At 44.3% G+C, this 22934-nt stretch overlaps 1 protein-coding gene across 1 annotated transcript in view; it reads right to left on the reverse strand.

The window, feature by feature from the left end:
• The window catches only part of SEMA5A (semaphorin 5A), a gene marked incomplete at both ends in the record, with an annotated part of 362797 nt that extends 341126 nt beyond the window's left edge, over positions 1-21671 (reverse strand). The window contains 3 exon segments of the mRNA XM_082015378.1: positions 21378-21552; positions 21554-21644; positions 21647-21671. Of these exon segments, the coding sequence (XP_081871504.1) occupies positions 21378-21552; positions 21554-21644; positions 21647-21671 (291 nt within the window).
• Between the last annotated feature and the right edge of the window lie 1263 nt (positions 21672-22934).

The following is a 22934-nucleotide window of genomic DNA, read 5'->3' on the forward strand; positions in this document are numbered from 1 at the left end:
TCGCTACCTTTGTGCTCCGCGCACGTTTGGCAACAGAGAGAGGGACCACAGAAGTGGCGAAGCCGAGGGCAAACCACCGCCCGAGGAGAACCGGAGCAAGTATCACCCTGGGCGTCACCCGATGACCACTTTAATGGGCTGGCTGTAGCGCTGGCTGTCAGAGGGCTGCCGGCGCCCGTGCGGTGCCGCGCCGCAGCACGGCTGCATCACCTTCCCCGCGCACCCTCTCGCGTTATCATCGTCTGTTGCTATCGCTATCAGAGAGTCCTTGAAATAAAAGAGAAAAAAAAAAATTCGGAGTCCTCATGTAAAGCAGAGCTGACAGCATGCCGTCTTCGGTTTTAGGAAATGTCACTGGCCACGTAGTTCACAATACATCAGAGATTGCTCTCAAACCTTCAGACAGTCATCCAAGTCTCATTTTTCGTCGCATTCCTCCCGACAAATTAATACCAGCCTTCCGCATCCTACGACCGAGAACAACGTTATCTGCTTCCCACACATCCCCATCAGCCTCTTTGCTCTGAACTCACTCCAAACCCGTCTCCTAACACCCTGCTACTTCCTGACCACTCATCTCGACCTTCCTTTCATCTTTCTCACACAAATCTTTAGCAACTATTCTACACATACCAACAGCACTGTAATCTGATAGAAACTTCGTAAAACCCGCTTAAATTCAACAAAACACAATAGATGGCAAGGAGGATTATTTTCCTTTGGCAGCATGACACAATCAGCATCCAGAAAGTATACTAATAAATACAGTTTCCAGATCCACACAGAATAATACAATCCACATACAAAGATCTGAATGAGCATTTTAATCTTCCAGTGCCTGCTGGCACAGGACATCTAAGTAGAAGATGCTATCGTCTGCTAAATTTACTAAGGAGGGATGATCTATGAAACCAAAAGCACGTAACAGTGGCAAGAAGAAACAAAGCTCAGCAAATAGGGACAGCATTTTATTTTGGTTATCAACACGTGATGATAACTTAAGGGGGGGGGGGGGAAGAAGGCTCTAGCCACCTCAGCCTCAGAGTAGATTTAATCCCTACCAAAAAGGCCAAAGGTTTGCTCCAACTGATACTGTTATACAGTGTTAGAAAGCAGATTTTTTGTCACCAATCCCAACTTTCACACCGTGTACTCTGAAACATGGGAGAATTTACCATCTCCAGGCTGTAAAAGTCAATAACTGTAACCATCTAAATCACTTTTTAACTTACTTCTCTGTAATCTCTCCATCTATGAACTCCCTTGCTGTATTTAATACGCAGAGAAACTTGCAAGTTTCTAAGGAAAAATAATCATACGTTTCCAGCAAGACGTATCCGTATGTTGCTTTTTGGTTCCAAATACAAAGTGAAATATAACAAAATTATATTGACTTGCTAATGTATTACAAAAAGAGTTTACACTTTTACAGTATGCTTCCTTTTTAGCTTTTAAGTTTTGTGTCCTACTTTCTGGTCTATTAAAAGAATTCTTTACTTTTTAATTTTCATTATCTACTCTTTACCCTTTCTTCATTTCTTAGTATGACAAGATATTATTACTCCTTATGGGGAATGCTCTTTGATAAATAGGATCACTACTTTAAAGCTGCATTTAATTCCTCTTGCTCACTTCCCCACCCTGAAGCAGTTTGCTATCCAGCACCTACTCTTTTGAAGGAGTTTCATACATAAATCAAATTTCAAGAAGCAAAACCAGAGCATTAATTGTTACCATAAAACCTGAACTGCACTATGCAATGAAGCTACAGATACTGAAATCTAAAAATCTGAAGTCAGTGTTAATGGATTTCTGTGCCACTTCCACTATAACTTTCTTATTTGACCTCTGCAAACTGTCTCTTGGTTTAACGTGAAGGACAAAGTAGAAGAGGCACACAGCCTTTTTAGTAGATATTCCTTTGTTAAAGCTGTTCTTACCGCTAGTAGATGCAACTTCTTATAGCTTCATCTTGAATGATGTTTCCTCCGATAAAAATCTTCTCCAGTCTGTTACCTGTCCACAAAAGTTAAGAAATTTCATTGTTTTCAATTACCTTTTGCGGAAAGTGGATAAGGGTGACCTGACAGTGTCAAGATAACGGAAGAGTGTTTAGAAGTCAATAAATGTTGTTAATTATTTCTATGTCTGATAGCTAAAATTCCAATTTTAGCTTCCTAACAGAGTCAGGAGACTGCACAGAACTCAGTAAGGCATCAGAAAAAGAAAAAAGCACTCTACTGCTCAGTCAATAACCACCCTGAAATTATAAAAGCAGAAAGACATTTCATTTTCTGAAGACAGTCTAGGTGTTAATCATACAAGAAAATAGCTTAAAGCACAGCTTGGTCTTCTCTCCCCCACCCTTTTTCTTTTGTAAATAAAAGCTTGCTTTTCTCCCAGCAATGTTTACATTTAGCTAAGGCAGTGAGTTCTTACAACATCTCATGTTTTCAAATGTCATTCAAGCTGTTTGTCAATCTGTCCTAAAATGTCACGTCGTAAAGAACTAATCATGTTTTCTACTTCTCATGCGAGGCTCTAGTTGTCACCTGAACAAGGAAGATGCAGGATTTTTTCCCAAGTTTTCGCAACTTTGTCCAAATTTAGTGTCAAAACTAACAATATGGGAATAATTTATTTCTGTGAAGTTTAAATCCTTTTAATAAAAAGAGCTGAATCACCCCACCACAGATGTGGCTTGTTCACAGAGGTGCATCAGGAACAGCAACACTTCCCTCCTGCAGGGTGTTTCTACCAAGGGGCACAGGAGATGAGGGGTCGGGGGGAAGGAAAGAGTCCAGAAATGAGCTCTGCCTTCAAGAGTTTTCACCAGCCCTCCAGCTGGGCCAGCATAATCCTTGTATTGGAAACAGGCAGTAAATTGGTCATTTTCAGAGGGGGACTTGGTGGTGGTGGTGTTTTGGGGTTTTTTGTTGTTGTTTTTTAAACAAGTCTCAGAAAACAATCAGAACTTTTTAAAAAGGAAGACTGGAGAAACCAAAGCTCTTCTGAATTTTCCTATTTTAAATGTGTTTTTCAACTATTATGTTGCCCTAGGACACTATCAGGATTTTATCTTTATATTAGTATTATATTATTAGTATATCTTAGAGTATTAGTAGCTCCCAAGTGCTTACTTAAAAAAAAAAAAGTTCACCAATCTTGGATATAATTGACCTATTTAGCTATATAGCACTTTCTATTGAAGCAGTCTGAACTCCTTTACAAAAGGCTTTGCAAACAGCACGTACAAATTAATTTCTCCCCCTAGGCAGGAGAAAGGCATTATAGGTCTATATTTTTTTAATCTATTATTTCTTTATTTATATGACTTCATTATAAGTATCACGCTAAGATAATAACTATAACTTCACTAGATCCCATGACACAGTATTCAGCTTTCAGAAAATTCATCCTGCACCATATACTTTCTTAGAAGGTTCTTTTCGGCACTTGCATTTACTGCTTCCCTGCAGGTGACAAACAAGAAACACACACACTTGGAAAGTAAACCAGGTCTGCAGAACTCATTTCTGCTTCAAGCTAATGTGCTACATCACGTTGTGGCTGATGTTCTTGTAATACCGTTCCTTTCCACGGCAGTACGGCTCTAACGTCTGCTCCTCCAAGATGCAAATAGGAAACCAAGATCCTCGTGGCACCATGCCGTACTACAAGCACGTTAAGTTCAGGTTTATTTTGGTGAGCAAAAGCCTACTTTTTCTTCCTGAAGGAGGAATTAGTCATTTAATAAATATTTTTAATTTATTTATTCATTTAATAAAGTGTTCCCACAATAGCAAAGACTTATAACTAAATTAAAAATACAAACTTGCTTAGGCCACTGGGTTTAGGTTTATTGAGCTGTAGTACTTCCATTTCCATAAAGACATGAAGCATTTGAAACTTAGTATTTCACAGACGAAAAGGAACCAGGGAAGGCATTTTGGCTACCTCACCCCTTCAGCACATGGCGGAAAGGGTAGGCTGCTACAGAGGTGTTGGCCAGCATTCCACTTCCAAATCCCTTCCCCTTCCCTAAGGGCTGCTTTGTGCAGGCAGAAAAAGGAGAAGAGAACACCGTCTTGAAGACCCACCTCCTGAGAACCTGCCTCATAATGCCAGGGGCAAGAAAAAAATGCAATCACTTAAAAAAAAATACCTTTATTAAACATACCATATCTATGTGGTTTTCCCCCCCCGGCTTTCAAGGCGCAAGTGCTGCTCAGATGCCATCACTATTTTGATGCCTGCTATGGCAAATAAACAGGAAAAGCCTCTGCCACAAATCTTTGGACAAATTACACTTCTGCCTTACCCTGTTATATCATCACTTCCGTACATCTGGATAGCTGCCTCTTTACTGTAGCAGTGAATGTTACAGCTAAAAATTCAACCTCTTCATCCCAGCATTACCTAAACTCTTAGAAGCGATAGTAAATGAAAATATTAGACATCATTCAAATTAAGGAGGAAGAATTTTTTTTTATCCCCCAAGAAGTTGTTAAAATGCTTACAGACTATTCAATATGAGAAAGAATTATAAGAATCTATGCTTTAAAAAATGTGTGAGCAAAGCAATAAAGATCTGCAGACAAATCTAAAAACATGGAACAGAAGTCTCTCACCTTACTTAAAAATCATGTTTTTAAAAGCCAGAAGCCAGTCTTTTTAGTGATAACCTCAAAAAAAAGTAATATACCCTGTTTGAATAAAAAAAAAAGTCATAGTTAAAATATAACAAATAAAGGAAACGTTCCTTTTTTCCTAGATGTTTGTCCTCTAACAGAATACCTACATATACACACAATTCTGTTGTTTCTCTCACATCACCCTCCACACACACAGAGACATATATACTAAGGGAGGTAACACATGCTCTTGTCACCACTCTCTAGAAAAAAAACACAAGAACTAACACCTGTATTCAATAAATAAGTCATAAGAAAAACCTGTCTTATTTCTACAGGTCATTCCAATGGGTTTTAAAGAAACCCCCTGCCCATAGTCTTTGAAAAGCCTGTGTCCCTTTATTTTTCCAGAAAGGGGCAGAAGAGGGCAGGATAATGGAAAGAAAAAGTCGGTACAGACTTTCCCCATACAACTAATCAAAATCTAATGTAACTTGTCTAAATATTCAAGCAATTAATCAAACCATAATGCCCGACTTCTGTTTTTCCTCAAGCTTTACATTCCCCTAATACAGGGGATAGCACTCTTCCTCAAGCTTATGTGGCCAAACTCTATTGGAATGCTACAAGTAAAATAGTGTAATGTGAAATAAAGCACTCTCAATGCCACCAACTGACGGTGTGTTTATACATATTATGAGAAGTAAGTCAGGATCTACTTATACTCCCAGCTGAAGTCAGCTGGAATTGTGCCACCGACTCCATTCGCGCAGGACCATGTTAAACGTCTCTGGCCAAGATTTTATTTTAATACCTATGAAACACGTTGCACATTTTGATGCCATATGAAGAACAACAGGAATAACAGTAAGTCAGCCTTGCATAAAACCATTAAATGTTTAAAATAAACATGTTAAGACCTGCTTGAATAACAGAGGGTGCTGAATACTATTTAACGCTTGTGGCCACCTGCAGTATCATACCCAGGATACAATGCTCATTTTAGATTCCTGGATGAATGACCACTATAGGATATGCTATATTTACTAAGTTCTGACATGTCCATCCAATGGTACATCTCCTCTTCTAAAGGGGTACTGTAAGGCTATTAAAGCTTTCAGTTACCACTTGGCTGAAAACTGCAAACTACTACGAAGTTCTTTCGCAAAACTCTTCTTCATATTCTGATTGACTTTACACAATAGAATTTATGAATAAAACCAAAATAAATACCTGGAAACAGTATAATTAGAGGATGTCAGCTGTGGTGTGTATTAGTCTTCCCTCCTCCCCCAAAGTCTTTCTCATCAAAACCCCAAAATAACGCTATTTTACATATATTATTGCAACTTTCAGTTCAATGCACAGAAAAATCATGCAGAAATAGCCTTCACTTTCTAGGTAGACTCCTCCATACTGACCACACCTGCCTCTGTCCTACTGAGTGGCAAACCAGAATCAAAAACGCAGCAAATGCACACAGTGACAGATGTATTACTGCATTCCACATAACATGGATGTTGGGGACCACCATTCATCATGTTCCAATTTAGACCTGTAAGTCCCCAAGTTCAATGGACAATCCAGTTTTACGTAAGAGTTTATACTACAGAGCTGTTTCTAGTTTTCCCAAGGAGCTATTTTTAACCAAGGTAGAGAGTCAGCAAGTTTCGAAAGAGCTTTAGCAATTAAGGTTTATGATTTCTACCTTTCTACTCACATGCACTTCTTCCCTTACCTGCCACATTTCAACAGGTAGACAGAGGCTGTTCTGAGAGCTGTCTTCCATTATGATAGATTTTAATACATTTTTAATCATAGAGATTTAAATGTGAGCACAGTATTTGGCATGCATCCTGAAGCAAACAATAAGACATATCTTCTGCCAAAATCTCCAATAGTTAGGGGGAAATGTCAGCCAGAAAGAGTCACACGAAGCATAAAACTCCCCTGAGAAGAAAAAAGTCTTTATTTATTAAATTAAATGCAAATTTTTCATTCTAATACATCTGATCTGTTTTTGTGGATTTTCTCAGGTATGCTTAATTAAATCCAGTCATCAACACCAACTTTCTTCAAAAGAGCAATTAATGAATATGGCAAAGAAGCAGCTTAGCCCTGGAGGAGTCTCTGACATTTGTTCATAGTGAAGACTGTTCATTAATTGCTCCCTTTGTTCTAAGCCTCTTAATGATATTTTTGACACAACACTACAAGTCATTGTGACTTACTCCTCACAGCTAGCAACATCTGCACTATGTTAACAAAACTACCTTTGAAACATTTTCAAAAAGATATCTAAAGACACAGGGGAAAAAAGGTCTGGATGTGCTGACAATGGAACAATAAGCTATATCGAAATTCTTACCATTATCTCCAAGTACACTTTGTATTACAGATAAATTAAGCAAACATTGTGTGTTTCATATCTGCCACAATTAAGGGAACTCAGACAGAAGTCCACCATGGCTATTCCAACCTATCTGAACTGTGCTCCCACACCAAAGTGAACCATAATGCTTCACAGGTCTTCTGCTGATCCTAAATTCTCAGACAGCTGAGAGGACTGGCTTTTTGATTGCTTTAGTAAAAAACACTGCTTTTTTTTTTTTTTTTTTTTTTTTTGGAGGGGGTTAAAGGAATAGAAGGTGGAGAGTAAAGAGTATGGCTCTGGGTTATGAAGGAACCACACTGAACCAAAGATCTCTCTCCGAGAGTTAAGACAAGGTTATTGCCATTTCACACTTTCACACTTAGTTTTGGAACTCCAAAGAGATAAGCAAAGTCATCCCATAAATCAAAGCACGTACTCAGTGTGCACTTTGTAAGTGTGAAAAATTAACTTGTTTATCTTCATAAAATGTCCATAGTATCATATCATCCATAGTAGAGTTCTACTGCAAGGTACATCATAACTCACAGAAGAACCACAAAGCAAATAACAAACAAGCTACATGGAAAGTTCATACCTGGAGAACAGCTGAAAGCCCTGTAGATCCACAGGCCTTCAACATGCAAATGAAAACAGTGTCCACCCTCAGAGCTGGTGACATTTACCCCAATTATCCTGACCCAGTTTTCCAACTTGAGATTCAGTTTCTGTAACTCATATTATATAGCAATTCCTGCCTGCCAATCATTTACATTAACACAGCCATCAGGTTTCATGCAGTCATATGTGTGAGAAACTCTGTTAAGTGTTTCATTAGCTAATTGTATACCTCTAAGTGCTTAAGAAAAGTAGTGCAGCAGTAGTGGATACGGTCAGCCAGAACCCTGTTTCTTGATCTAGTCCAAAAGGAGTCAGACCCTGTGAACAGCCAAGGTGAGCTGTGAGCCCAAGGGAGGTGCCGGGTGTGTAGTGGCGGAGAAAAGCAAGAAGGGTTTTCACAATTTTGCAGTTGCCCATATCCAATCTACTAGCTCCCACCACACTGTTCTCCTATGACACACAGGCTCTGGCTTCCTCTGAAGCTTTCCATTCCCACCCATCCAAAACACCCCTTCCCACCTCTTATTTCTACCAGCTGTTGACCCTCTCTTGCCCACTACCTACCTCATTACCTTTATTCCTTGAATGAGGCATTACAAAAGTAAATAAAACCACCCACCCACACAACAGCAGCTGCCCTTTGCTGTATTGAGCTTCAGGACACAAAGCAGAGGTCAAAAAACCAGACAGCCACATGGGTGCCAGCAGGCTCCTGCCAACCTAAGCATCCCTGCTTGTCCGAGAGTCCAGCAACTGCAATACGCTCAGCCTGGGCTACAGGAACGCAGGAAAGGCGACCTGCACATCTTACATGTGACACTGCGCGCACCATCCGATGGCTAACTCAAGGCTGAGTTTGCAAAGGACTTGCTCACAGAAACAATTTTACCTGCTCAACCACCATCTTGGCCGACTTACTAGAGAGAAAGCAGAAAAGAGTAATTCCGCTTAGATACAAAACTCACAACAGGCTCTCATCCTTGATGGATTAGCCAAAGAGGGAGCAGCAAACAACACCAGCACCTTCAGACCTTTTCATCTGTGTGCCCCAAAGAATCACTTGAGTATCTAGAGAATCATTCTCTGTCTACGAACAAAAGAGGACTGGTGGGAGATGTGGTGGTTGGAAGCCATCTTGGGCTTAGCGACCATGAAATGATAGAATTCTTAATTCTTGGTGAACTAAGGAGGAGGGTCAGCAAAACCACTACCATTGACTTCTGGAGGACAGATTCAGTCTGTTCAGGTCACTGGTTGAGAGAGTCCCTTGGGAGACTGTCCTGAAGGGCAAAGGGCTCCAGGGAGGCTGGACACTCTTCAAGAAGGAAATCTTAAAGGCACAGGAGCAGGCGGTCCCCATGTGCCGTAAGAAGAGCTGGTGGGGAAGATGACCTGCCTGGCTGAACAGGGAGATTTTGCTGGGACTCAGGGAAAAGAGGAGAGTTTATCACCTCTGGAAGAAGGGGAAGGCAACTCAAGAAGAGTACAAGGATCTCGTTAGGTCAAGCAGGGACAAAATTAGAAAGGCAAAAGCCCAGCTAGAGCTCAGTCTGGCCACTATCGTAAAGGATAACAAAAAATGTTTTTACAAATATATTAACAACAAAAAGAGAGGCAAGGAGAATCTCCATCACTTATTGGATGGGGGGGGGAACATTGTCACCAAGGATAAGGAGAAGGCTGAGGTACTTAATGCCTTCTGTCCCTCAGTCTTTAACAGTTAAACCAGTTATCCTCAGGGTATTCAGCCCCCTGAGCTGGAAGATGGGGATGGAGAGCAGAATAAACTCCTGCTAATCCATGAGGAGGCAGTTAAGGACATGCTATGCCACCTGGACACCCACAAGTCTATGGTGCCTGATGGGATCCACCCAAGAGTGCTGAGGGAGCTGGTGGAGGAGCTTGCCAAGCCACTCTCCATCATCTATCAGAAGTCCTGGTGAACAGGGGAGGTCCCAGAAGACTGGAGGCTTGCCAATGTGACACCCATCTACAAGAAGGCCGGAAGGAGGATCCTGGGAACTACAGGCCTGTCAGCCTGACCTCCGTACCGGGGAAGATTATGGAGAGATTCATCCTGAGGGCGCTCACAGGGCATGTGCAGGACAACCAAGGGATCAGGCCCAGCCAGCATGGGTTCATGAAAGGCAGGTCCTGCTTGACCAGCCTGATCTCCTTCTATGACCAGGTGACCCTCCAAGCGGATGAGGGAAAGGCTGTGGATGTTGTCTGCCTGGACTTTAGTAAAGCCTTTGACAGCGTCTCCCACAGCATTCTCCGGGAGAAACTGGTGGCTCGTGGCTTAGACAGGTTTACTCTTCACTGGGTAAAGAACTGGCTGGATGCCGAGCCCAGAGAGTTGTGGTGAGCGGACTTAAATCCAGTTGGTGGCTGGTCACAAGCGGTGTTCCCCAGGGCTCGGTTTTGGGGCCGGTCTTGTTCAGTATCTTTACTGACAATCTGGATGAGGGGATCAAGAACTCCCTCAGTAAGTCTGCAGATGACACCAAGCTGGGTGGGAGTGTTGATCTGCTGGAGGGTAGGAAGGCTCTGCAGAGGGATCTGGACAGGCTGAATCAATGGGCTGGGGTCAACTTTATGAGGTTTAATAAGGCCAAGTGCCGGGTCCTGCACTTTGGCCACAACAACCCCAGGCAACGCTACAGGCTTGGGGAGGAGTGACTGGAGAGCTGCCCTGTGGAAAAAGACCTGGGGGTGCTGGTTGACAGCCGGCTGAACATGAGCCGGCAGTATGCCCAGGTGGCCAAGAAGGCCAACAGCGTCCTGGCCTGTATCAGGAATAGTGTGGCCAGCAGGAGTAGGGAAGTGATTGTGCCCCTGTACTCGGCACTGGTGAGGCCGCACGTCAAATCCTGTGTTCAGTTTTGGGCCCCTCACTACAAGAAGGACGTTGAGGTGCTGGAGCGTGTCCGGAGAAGGGTAACGAAGCTGGTTAGGGGTCTGGAGCACAAGCTGTATGAGAAGCAGCTGAGGGAACTGGGGTTGTTCAGTCTGGGGAAGAGGAGGCTGAAAGGAAACCTCATTGCTCTCTACAACTACCTGAAAGGAGGTTGTGGTGAGGTGGGTGTTGGTCTCTTCTCCCAAGTAACTAGTGATAGGATGAGAGGAAATGGCCTCAAGTTGCACCAGGGGAGGTTTAGACTGCATATTAGGAAAGATTTCTTTACTGAGAGAGTGGTCAAGCATTGGAACAGGCTGCCCAGGGAGGTGGTGGAGTCACCATCACTGGAAGTGTTCAAAAAACATGTGGACGTGGCACTTGGGGACACAGTTTAGTGGGCATAGTGGTTTTTGGTTGATGGTTGGACTTGATGATCCTAAAGGTCTTTTCCAACCTTAATGATTCTGCGATCAATTGTTCTTTAATACATTTACACACATACAACCTATTAGCAGAATGCAGGAGTACCCTGGCGTGCCTTATGCCTTCGGCATTGTCCTGCAGATGACCGATCTAGCAGGATTAAGTCAAAGTACTAAACAATGAAGCAAGGGATATTCTCATTTTTTTGCCTTTTAAACATACACAGGGCAAAAAGGAACTCAACAGAGCATAAGAGCTCATTTTATTAGCATTGCTATACTAAAAGGCAAATAACAAACCCTGTAGAACATTTATTTCCAAATTTGTTTGGACCACGAAGCAATGTTAATGTCAACCCTCAATATTCCACCCCTTTTCATTAGCATTTAGCAACCTAACCTTTAACTGAGAACGCTACAAGAGCGACATACTATCATACATTATGCCAAATAACATATTAGGACCTATTGATCCCACTTCTGGAACTACAACCGCAGCCTGAGGGAACAGAATGGGAAATAACCTGAAGAATTTAGAAATTAAAACATAACAGCCATACTTAAATCTTACACAACACATGGATTTAATCACAGCCTGCAGCAGGAGTGCATGGCAATATATACCATCAAATCAGAGGCAAACTACGGAGAAACACTTGCACTTACAAGGTGTTCATCAGCTTTCAGAAAAGTATATTAAAACCTTAAACTTCTGTGCACATTCTTATTACTGTAGTCCAATCAGTTTGTCCACGTTTCTGATCAGTCTAAGCTAATATAACTTCATAATTCACCTAAATTCTACTGATTCAATTGTACCTTCTGAATCTAGTCAAATCACATCACAACTTCTGCCTTCAGATCTCACTATAGTCATTGTGAAGTATTAATTCAAATTACATTTCTTCATTTTTTTTCCACTCTCGGGCAAAGGTTGTGCCATTCCTCCCTGAAGTCCAGCTTCCCAGAATAAAGTTACGAAGTTTATGAATTTTAGATTCTACACATAATCAATATTTGATGCCAACATTTCTTTGCTCTTTGAAGAGATGATTTCTTCAGAGCTCAAAATAAAACTATCAACTATCAAAACAGTGTCCTGATCACTACTTCAATTCACTTTGTCTTTTGGCATGGTCTCGTGCACTAACCATTGAACTGAAGCAGATTAAGTTCTTCCCTGCAGAAAGACTTCTCTGTCCTTCTACTATATTATACTGTTTGTCTGGGATGCTACAGCAGCATTTTGACTAAACACAAGGAGCACATGACCTAGCCAGTACCACTGTTTGACAAATAGACTGTAAAGGTGTGTGTGTGAATGCATGTGTGTGTGAATGCATGTATACAGAGACACGCATGTACGCACACACCCATATATATGTCTGGAACTGGAAGGTAAAGTTAATTTTGATCATGCTTACAGTAAACCAGGAAACATTTGTAAATGCTGTTTGCAAACATTTCTTTAAAAAAATTACAAGTGTCACAGATACATTTTATAATTGATATAAAGCTTTTAAATTATGCATAGGTTTTACTGTCAGGAGAGGGCATTACTATGATCCAGTCATCTAACTAGAATAATTTTGGCCGCCAAGCACCAACCAACAATTCCTACACAGAAGTCATTGCTCAAATGAGCTTTGTATAGCACAGCCTAGATTTAATTCTAACACATTTTTCACACATTACTGAAGTCTCTATCAACACTCTAGTTTTACTCTACAGGTGCATTATACTTGATCTTCCTTTAATGTTTCAGAACCTCAAGGAAACCAAACATGTCACCTGTGGGATATGGGCATCTTCAAGTCAAAAGCAACACTAGAGGAAGGCAGTTAGCTAGTGTCTCCAGCTTACTTCATGCCACATTGGACAAGACACCAGAAACCTCACCATTTCGATGGTTCTGCACAGAGTGCCTCGCATCCTTCACTCCTAGTGAGTTCCAGTATTGCTGAGCACATGAATTGACCATACCACACAGACAGGCATGGACTTCTCTGTGCGAACAGAGACTCCATCCTTGGGGCAGGATTTCCATTCGGTTTTGAACAGCCAGCTCTACCACCAGAAAAATTGGAAATGGACAAATTGATGCAACAGCCTTCTCTTGTGAAGAGCTCCTGGGACCAAGGGATAAGGAGCACAGTTATCACCCTAAATACTGTTTCAATGGTGAGAATATCTTGGGAACTACTGCTGCAAAAAGAAGCTAAATGAAACAACATTTCAGAAGAAGGTACTAATAGCTCATATACCAGTTGTCATTGCTAAGGCTGAAAAGATTATCAGCCAGGCCTGTTCATTGCTTCCTCCCTGGCTAGCTGCCTACACGAGCAATCTCAAAACTCTTTTCAGTCACAGTATGACATGTAGACCTGAACAATGTAACAGCCTTGTTAACTCAAATCCTTACGACTCAGTCACAAAAGTAAGGCTCCCATAAGCACTCCAGTTCACTTAAGCCTAATGCTTGTAGGACTAGTTATACAATGATGGAAGTCAACCCAGATGCTATCATGAAGTCAAAGGGGTTTTTTTTCTCCTCTTAATGTTTTGGGATGCAGAGTGGGATTAAAAGTACCTAAAAGACAACACGAATGACATTCAGGAACAGCCAGAGAGTTGGTTTTTTTTAAGACTGCTCATGTCAGTCATCAACTATTTATAGATATTAATACACACACTCACAGAAACACTGTTCTTCATATGAAGATTGATTTGTGCAAAATATTTTTTTATGTGGAAGCAAAAACATTCAACACTTATCATACATAATTTCATATAAGGCTTAGAAAGTTTTAGTCCCCAAATAAGCAAGAAGGAAACAAAAGACTCAAATGTGCCATAAAGCAACATTTCCCACGATGCATAAAGTGGTAAGGGGAGACAAGCACCTAGTTAGGTAAAAACTGAACCAGATCTGCTGGCTGAAAACAAAAATCGCTAGATCCTCAGGTTTCATTTGTAATTGAGTTCTTTAGACCCGATCTATGGCTACAGATGAATCTTGGAAGGTGTCAGCATGTGCAGAGAGCTGGGAACAAGTGTGGTGTCAACTGCTCCACTCACTTCAAATGCCATTTTCAAAATTTTCAGTGTTGGCATTGTTCGCAATTTGGGGCTTACAAAAAAGGTCAAGGTTGATGTGAGTAGCGGGGCGGGGGGGAGCCTTTTTTAAAGGTCTTTTTAATGGGGAATGCTAAATTTACAAAATTAACTATTACATGCAATGATGAACCAAGACTGATTTCTACAAACAATTCACAGTACATTAAAAAGGTAAGTTAAGCACATGAACTGTTCCTTGCAAACAAATGGAGCTCCCTATATTTGAAGTTACGCAATTCCTACAGTTTCTCTTGTTGAAGTATAGTAATATGCCTCTGCAACAAACTAGAACTACTTTTTTTTTTTTTTTTTAGCCTTCTGGAAAAAAACACCCACAATTACAACACAGCACCTCTACAACTGAAGTTGAAGGATGAGCTTTGTCAACAGTCATCCTATAAAAAGACTGAAGTCTGTTTTCCCAAGAGGCAGATAGCCCATTGCAGGCAATGAGTTCATACGGGAACACAAAGGAAAATAACATGTTTGCTCAAGTTATTTTAAGAGCACTTTATGATTTCAGGTTGAGTGACAAATATGAAGGCTCGAGTCAAATATCAGAATTAATCTGAATTAAGTGTTTACCTCTAGTTCATGACTATTTTTCTTCAAACCCCGATACTGATCTTGTTGGCCTTCAGATTAAATAAATTTGCAAAACAATCTTCCCTGCCACTTACAGATAAGCAAGTAAAAATGGAATTTTATAATAAAAGCTAGTTGCAAACTCACTTATAGAAACGACACTGAAGGAAGAAAATAAGTCCCTCCACCCAGACCACTAATTTAATTTAAAATAACAGACAACAACAGCAAAAAGAACAGTTATTCAGATGTAAAGCCTGGATTTCTCTTTTTGCTGTTGTTGCTAGCTACACTTATTTGGTTGCCAGCAGTTAAAGGATGATGCCCAAGCTGCACTGGTTTGTGTTCAGTATTGAAGACTTATCTAACGCTTCAGGTAAGGCACCTAACACTATGCACTCAGGAAAGTAACAGAAGTTGGAAAAAGACTGGAAAATCTTGCAAGTCTCTTGGGCCATTCAGGTGAGCCCACAGACTCTGACCAAGCTTTACGACAGAATTATAGCCCTCGTGCAAGTCTCCACGGCCCATGCTAACAGCACTTTAGGACTTGCACCCACATCCATCAAGAGAAGATTTCCTCCCCACCAACACCAACATCTTCACCTCTCGCACATTCTCTAGGTCTGTATGCATGAACTCATGCTTTTGGCAAATCAATACAGGTCTTCAGAACAGTTATGTCATTTTATACTATCAATTCCAACAGCGTGTATTATAATCCATTATCATTTTTCAATAGAGTTTCAATAGAGTACGGTCTGACGGACAAGCTCTGGAAGACTGCGCTCCAGTTCTTAACAGGTTATTACCCTGCATTTCCCCACTTTCCCCACTCAAGGGCAATGCCACGAGGCATTGCATCTCAGGTACCTCAGTCCACAGCAGATGAGCTTAGGTTGCTGGGCATATGCCTGCTCCTCGGTCCGTTCGCAATCTCCACAAGAGAGCCTGTGGCCTCTTACAAAACTAACACAAAAAACTGTATGAACACACTTTAAACCACTGAGGCAAAGTTCACCCGAGCTCTCCTGCCAGTCCTAGATTTCATTGTTCTTTGAGAGACTAACCAGAATTTTTGTCTGCGCACACAATCCTTCCTTCCTTCCTCACCTGGTAATACTGATTCCACACCCACAGTTACGCCGAGACTAGTGCCTATGGGGCCTTAGTGGGATCAGTGGCCACAGGTACTTCAAAGAGAAAAAAGGTTTTTGAGAGGATCAGTACGCTAATACTGCTTACAGCGTGGCTCCACATGAAGAGTTACGTTGACAAAACTAAAAGGACTCAGTAGACAACTGAGTGACACAAAGACCCTGAATTGCCAAGGAGGACGAACTGCAACACTCTCTGACTGGCACAGCATTCTGCACCTGTATCTGCCTGCCTTCAGGGAACACAGCACCCAGTGGTTTTCAGGTCACAAAAAGGAGACATTTATTAGACAGGAGTTAAGATTTTTTTTTTTTTTTAAGTATTTTATCAAGTGAGTGTCAGAATGTGGCTTTGCAGCATCAGAAACAGGTGCAAGAGACAACAATACTACCAACATCATTTTAACTACTTCAGCATCACAGCTAGTTCATAAGGCTTGTAAGAGTCATTAGACTTTTGGCCAACCCCAGGCTGATATGCCTTGAAAAGCACTATCAGGAAACAGTCCCCTCTCTTCCCTTTGAAAGCTGAAATCACATCTTTTGGCTAAACTATGAGTCCCATGTTGCAGTACTGGGTGATACAACATCAGGCGCTAGTAGCAGTTTTGTGCACTCACCCTCTCCTAGACATTCTTATTATTTCAGTATCATTGCTTAGGTTAAAAAAACTGAGCAAGGAAAAGCATGCACTGGAGCAAGAGAAACTGGATAAAAATTAGAATACTCACACAGTTTTTGATGATGAAATCTAATAAAATAACCATATAACCCTATTTTGAATTCGCAATAAGAAAGCAAACAAGACATAAAGAGGCCATCAACAACTGAACTCAGATTAAGTAACAGGCCAGCCCACTGACTGTGGACAATCCCTTTTCACAACTTCCAGTTTTGATGCTGACTTAGCACAGAAATCCTAAACCTTTGCCAGACTTTGAGAGACACAAGGCAATTCACATGACCTATCCTCCTGTAACCAGCAAGGCCAGGAGTTTTCCTCAAGTACTCAGCAATCCCACTTCTATTGGGCAAGATCAACAGAAAGAGCTTCATCCCATATGTCTTCTCCCATACCAAAGCCATTTCGGCAGTGGTCCTCGGGTACACGTTCCAAGGGTACACTTCATAACTAGTGGTTTTTGCCCATGCAAACGTCAGTGGGCTTCCATTGAACCAAGTCACAGAAATGATCCGGATTATGGAAAAACACACACACCAAAAAGAGAAGAAAAAAAAAAAAGCAGTAGGAATTTCTGAAGTGACTTTATGCTGGAGAAAACACAGTGCAGACCAACTGCTGTAACATTTTTAAAATCACAACACATATATTTATTTGCATGCCTTTGTCTGTAGAGTTCACCAGCAATAGAAATAAGTGATCGAGCAACAGCTTTACTGTGGATCAGAAGAACAGGGCCCAGAATTATTAAAATACCCTCTCTCTCTCGCGCTACAGAGGCCTTATAGTTAACTTTACATTAAGCATTCTTGATTTTCAGTTATATCGCAATCTAACCAGGATGTACATTTCAATAGCGTTCTGGGTTTCCACCTAGGCTAGCAATTCAGAGAAGGAAGGCAATGATGGAGAAAGCAGCTCAATTTTGAAACTCTGAGAAGATCCAGTGCTACTCAAAGTCCTCCAAGTGAAACGGTAATTTCTATTACATTACTGGCGTTGGTAGCCATGAAAAGGTTGACCACTTCTGTCAGAAATGGAAGATCTAGCAATTCTAAGGTGTACTGGAGCTGAGGGATACAGCCTGATTTTTAATATTGGAAAAGGACTGGAAAGTCTACATTATTTTCCTACTACACAAGAAATCTCCTAACACAGATAAGCTAACTAGAGATAATTATGGAAATGTTAGTGCAGATGACATGTTACGCGGCATTTAAACTTTTTCTAAAACAAACCACTCAAGCTGTTTGAAAAGAAAAGATAACCTTTGAAAAGATAAGTTTTAAGAGTTGAGTTAAACTCAAGAATTTTACCTGCAAGGGCCTTAGCGCAGACTTCATACCAATCCCAGCTTTCTGCTACTATCACTGACAAACATCAGCTCCTTTGCAAAGTTGCCCAACTTTCTAATATACACTGGGACACAAGGACAGATTTCTTCCCCAAAAGAAGTCCCCAAACAGAGATTTATTTTGTTGATATATTTATACAAAAATACAGGGTAAGGAGATAAGAAGACAACTGGGTTGTGTCAAAGTACCCCGGGAAGACACCAATTTCAGAACAGGTGCAGGAACAAATCCACTAAATGACAAGAGATTTACATGCTTTCTACTTTGGAATATACCTTCTAGCAAAATCAAGAACAAGGCACTAATTAGACAGCAGTTAGGGGGTCATTTGGTTTACATTTGCTGCCTTCCCGACAAACGTTAAGCAAACGTGCTATACTTCGACACAACCTGGCAAATTTCTTAAAACAAATAACTGGACACATTTACGAAGGAAACCAAAATAAAAGCCTCAACCTTTTTTTTTTTTTGGAAACGCTTTGCTCTTGTAGCAAGGACAGCAGATTTAAGAGCAAAGCGTAGCTCCACCGCGCAGTCCCAGCGGCGACGCTCCCCCGGTTTCGGCAGGAATTGCAGAGAGCGGACTGCCACCTGCCTTCCACAGGCCACCGCTGCAATGCTGCATGCCACCTGCAGCTAAAACTAGCCCGCGGCGAGCAGCTGACCAACACAGCTCGGAAGGGTCAGTTTGAAAAACGTTTATGGTGCTTGACGAAAACAACTCCTTCTACCTGAATCAGGTACAGCTTTATGAAACACACGAGGAAAGAGCAAATGTAGTCTGTGACTTAAAACTCTTTCTGATGGGGAATGGATACACACGCCAAAGAGGATAAAAGGATGATAATGAAGAGAAAGGGACTGATTAGTAATAATGGAGAAAAACTCAGCACTGGCAAGAACTCCCATTAGACGTCTCCATAAAACGATGTTACAGGAAAAGAGAATTTCCCCAGCGCTGCTTCCTATAATTACGGCAGCAGCAACACCAATGCATTTCAGGAGCTGTAGTAACTTTAGAACGCATCTACCAAACATCAAGATCATATCAAAATTTTATAAACCAGATGTTAAATCTAGAGCAAAATCATATATCATTGCTATTCAAAAGTCAGTCATCACCAGGTATTAACTAATTACTAGATACTGCTTTATGTTAAATAACACGGCGTCAGATTACACACACCCTTCCCCCGCCCATCAACCGATAGTACTGGTAGTACACACCTACTACCAACTGATAGTACTATCAACTTACGTGTCCCGCAGCCAACGCTCTGAGTGATGTAGCGCCTGCAGACCAGAGTGCAGGCACGGGTCTGCTCCTGCTCATCCCAGGAGCCCAGCTGCTCCCTTGGCTGGATTCCTTCACACAACCTCCAACACAGAAACCGAATTTCACAGGAGACTTATGTCATGTTTCTGCAGTTCATGGCTTATAACGTAGCGTTTACCCACTGGAAAGTAATGAACTTCATTCAGTGAAAAGCCTGTATTTGTGTAAGCGTGCACCAACAGAAATTAGAGTCCACGTGGTTTCCCTAAGTAGCTGGGGGGAAAGGAAAAAAACACCACACAACTCTCTTTCTTCCGAGAACAGCAGCAACACATAGTTACCACCCTTTGCATCTCTTCCCAACAGGAAATGAGCACAACAAATCTGATATAACCAAAGTTTATGGATCATAACAAAGTGCTCGAGCACTCCCACTACCTGTAAGTATTTCAAGAAAACCGCACTGGTTAAAGATTAAAAGAAATGAGACACTACAGATATTAATGCCTTCAGCTTTCTCAACCAAAACAAAACTGTTACAACATCCTAAGGAATAAAACGTACAACTTAAAAGCAAGTGTTTACACTACTTAGTTCAAAACAACCTCTCAAACAGAAAAGCAAACTGCCACCCTCCAGAGCACAGTCTCGGCTCTCAGCAGGACTCCCCACAGCTGCTCAGCATTAAGATGAGAAAATTAGATGAATCCATTAGTAAATGTAATAAAGTTAGAATGTTGGTACCTGCTGGGAAGGGAGGTGGGAACGCCACACAAAGTACAGAAGCCTACCAAAATCTTGCACTAGACTATGCACAGTACCTAAGGCTATGCCCTCAGCCTTTTGAGGCAGCAACACACTTTTGATTACGTGTTATATAAATGACATCACCAAATTCGATGATTCTTGGTAAATCAAACTTTGCTAAACTGAGTCAGTCTTACTCACGTAACAACCAGAACACACTGAAACTGCTACAACTAAGAATTGAGTGCAAGTGCCATTATGAAAAATTCTATTTTTACAGTGCTCTAGCTGCGCTAGCATCATACCAGCCTTTCCCACAAAAAAAAAATATATCCATCTAAAAGCAGTTAGTCAGCTTTCAGAAAACAGAGTCTTCAAATTCACTACCTTAGGGCTGCCGGGGCACGCTATTACTGTAACTTTAACGACAGTTTTTAGTTTTAGGATGCTTTTTCTTAGCTGTAACCTTGCAAATTCTAACCATCTTCACAAGGGTGCAAGCGCATGCATGCACCGACCTCCCCTGCCAGCAGTCCGGTTTGCTGAAGGAATGGATGATGGCACTGACAGCTCCCCCACCCCTGCTGCCCCCAGGAATAATCCCGGGCAGATTACCGTTGTGTCAATCTACCGTGCATACTTAGCATATGGAATGATACGAGAAACACGAATAGCTGTCATTAATCTGGCAAGCAATCCTCACCAAAAAAAATGGATTAATACATGACAGTGAGGTGGTTCCTCCTGCGGCGTCGCGGAGCGGTAACTCAAACTCGACTCTTCGGAAAATGTCAAAAGAGTTACCCCACAGACGGGAGCCAGTCCAGTTCAATAACCGCGACAGTAAACCTGCATCGGGACTTCACACCGTGCTGCAGGCACGCCGCCCCGGACACCCCGCGACTCGCAGGCAGCCGCCGCTGCCCGTCCCGCCGCCTCTCCTCTGCCCTCGCCCGGAGAGGAGGCGGCGCAAACTTCACCGGCCGAAGCGTGACAAAAGCCCTGCCGAAAGGCTGCGGAGCCACCAGTCGCCCTCCCGCAGCCAGGGCTTGGCGACCGAAACGCACCTCACGCTCCTGGGCGAGAAAACCCTCCCGCGGCGGCAGGCGCGGCGGGGGGCACGGCTCGGCTCTCAGCCCCGCGGGAGGCACGGCCGCCCGCCCGCTTTGCCTTTTCCCGAGCGGGCAGCTCCGTCTCCGGGGAGAGCGGCCGCCCGTTTGGGAGGGCTCGGTGGACTTTCGGGGGTGGGGCCGGGCAAAGCCCGAGACGGGCTCCGACCGCCGGCAGCGCTCCCCGCTGCCGCTCCGCCTCGCTGCCAGCTCCCCCTGCCGGCACCCTGCCGCGGCCGGCAGCCCGGCCGGCCCCCACGCCCACCCCACGCCCACCCGCGGGCGCCCCGGCGGAGCCCACGCGAGGCGGCCCCGGGCAGGGAGAGGGCGGCCGGGGAGGCGCCGTCCCCGCAAGCCCCCGGCCCCGCGCGGGGGCGAGAGGGGCCGGGAGGGGGTTACCTGGAGGCGCCGTGGGCCCGCCCGGCGCAGGCGGCCGCCGCCGCGCTGCTGCCCCGCTCCCCAGCGCCGCCGCCTCACGCCGCCATGGCCGCGGCCTCGCCCGGCGCAGCCCCGCCGAGCCGCCCGCGCTCCGCTCGCTCCCACCAAGTTTGCGGCGCGGCAGCTGTGCGCCTCTCGCCCGCCCGCCGGACCCCGCGCCCCGCCGCGGGGGCGGAGCAGCGGCGGCCGCCCGTCCCCGGCGATGCGCGGGTCGCCGCGCAGCCCGCACTGCCCCGGGCTGGGGTGATCTGGCATGACTCCCTGCCCGCCCCCGCGCTCCCCCCTCCGGGCCAGCCGAGAAGTTGCAACTGGTTGAGACAGATCTGTGCCTGGGGTTGGGCTTTTTGCTTTTGTTTATATATATCTATATATACACACACACGTTATTTTTTCTTTACTTACCGCAGCCTAAAAACATGACCGGAGGCTTCCCCTCGCGATCAGACCTGCGCAGGGGCGCCCGTACAACTAAGCACAACCAACCCCGGCGAGCTGCAGCAGCGACAGCCGGAGGGAGGGAGGGGAGAGGCGAGGGGCAGCTCCGCGGGGGCCGCGGGCCGCGGAGGCTCCCGGCCGGTGCGCAGCGCTCCGCGTCTCCCCGCCGAGCGGGGCTCCGGGGCCGGGGAAGGCGCCGCCGGAGCCGGGGCGCAGCACGTATAGGACGCGAAGGCGACCCGGGCGCCAGCGGCTGCCCCGCGGCTGCCCGGCGGCGGGAGGGGCGCGGGAGCGCCCCGGGAGCGTCCGCCTGTGCCTGGGCTGCGCGCCGCTGCCTCCCCTTGCTCCCGCCGCTGGTTCCCCCCGCTCGCCCGCACACGCCACCCCCCGGGAGCCGGCGAGCCGCAGCCCAGCGTCCTGGCCCCGGGCCTGCGGAGACCGCGCAACGGCGGCCGCGGCCACGTCCCGCTGCGCGGGGGAGCGGCCACCCCCGCGCTGCGCTGCGCGGCTCGGGGCGGGAGCGCGGCGCTGACATTTTTTGCCACCACGTAAAAGCCTGCGGCGAGTCCCTCTCCGCCCCCTCTCCTCCCTCCACTGCACGGATCGACGTGTCAGCCCCGAAAGTTTATTTTTAGGCCCTGGGAGAGTTCCCTGGAAAGGTCCCGGCGCGAGTGGGGCGGTGAGACGTGGCAGCGCGGGGCGGGCGAGCATCTTCCCCAGGTACGTCGCTTTGCACCTCCGCGCTCAGGGCGTCTGCGACGCCTGCCTTTGTGTTTAGCCAACCCATCTGCATTAAACCAGGAGGTTATATTTGTTCGTACATGTATTTTAATGAATTCCATCAAAGTTTGTTGTTGTGGGGTTTTTTTTCTTTTATGGCAGCAAATTTTTTTCTTTTATTTTGCGCGTTGCTACTACAAACCGCGGCAGAAACTGACTTGTGGTGTTTGCAGCAAGACCTCCATTTAGGAGACTAAGAGCACTGGGAGTTTGTTAAAACAAACAAAACCATGGAATTGATCTATGCTAGAGTGATCCTATAAAAATATACTTAATTAAAACAGCTAGAATCAAAACTTATCT

The sequence above is a fragment of the Phaethon aethereus genome (genome assembly GCF_964289735.1).
Source record: "Phaethon aethereus genome assembly, chromosome: 2".
NCBI lineage: Eukaryota > Metazoa > Chordata > Aves > Phaethontiformes > Phaethontidae > Phaethon > Phaethon aethereus.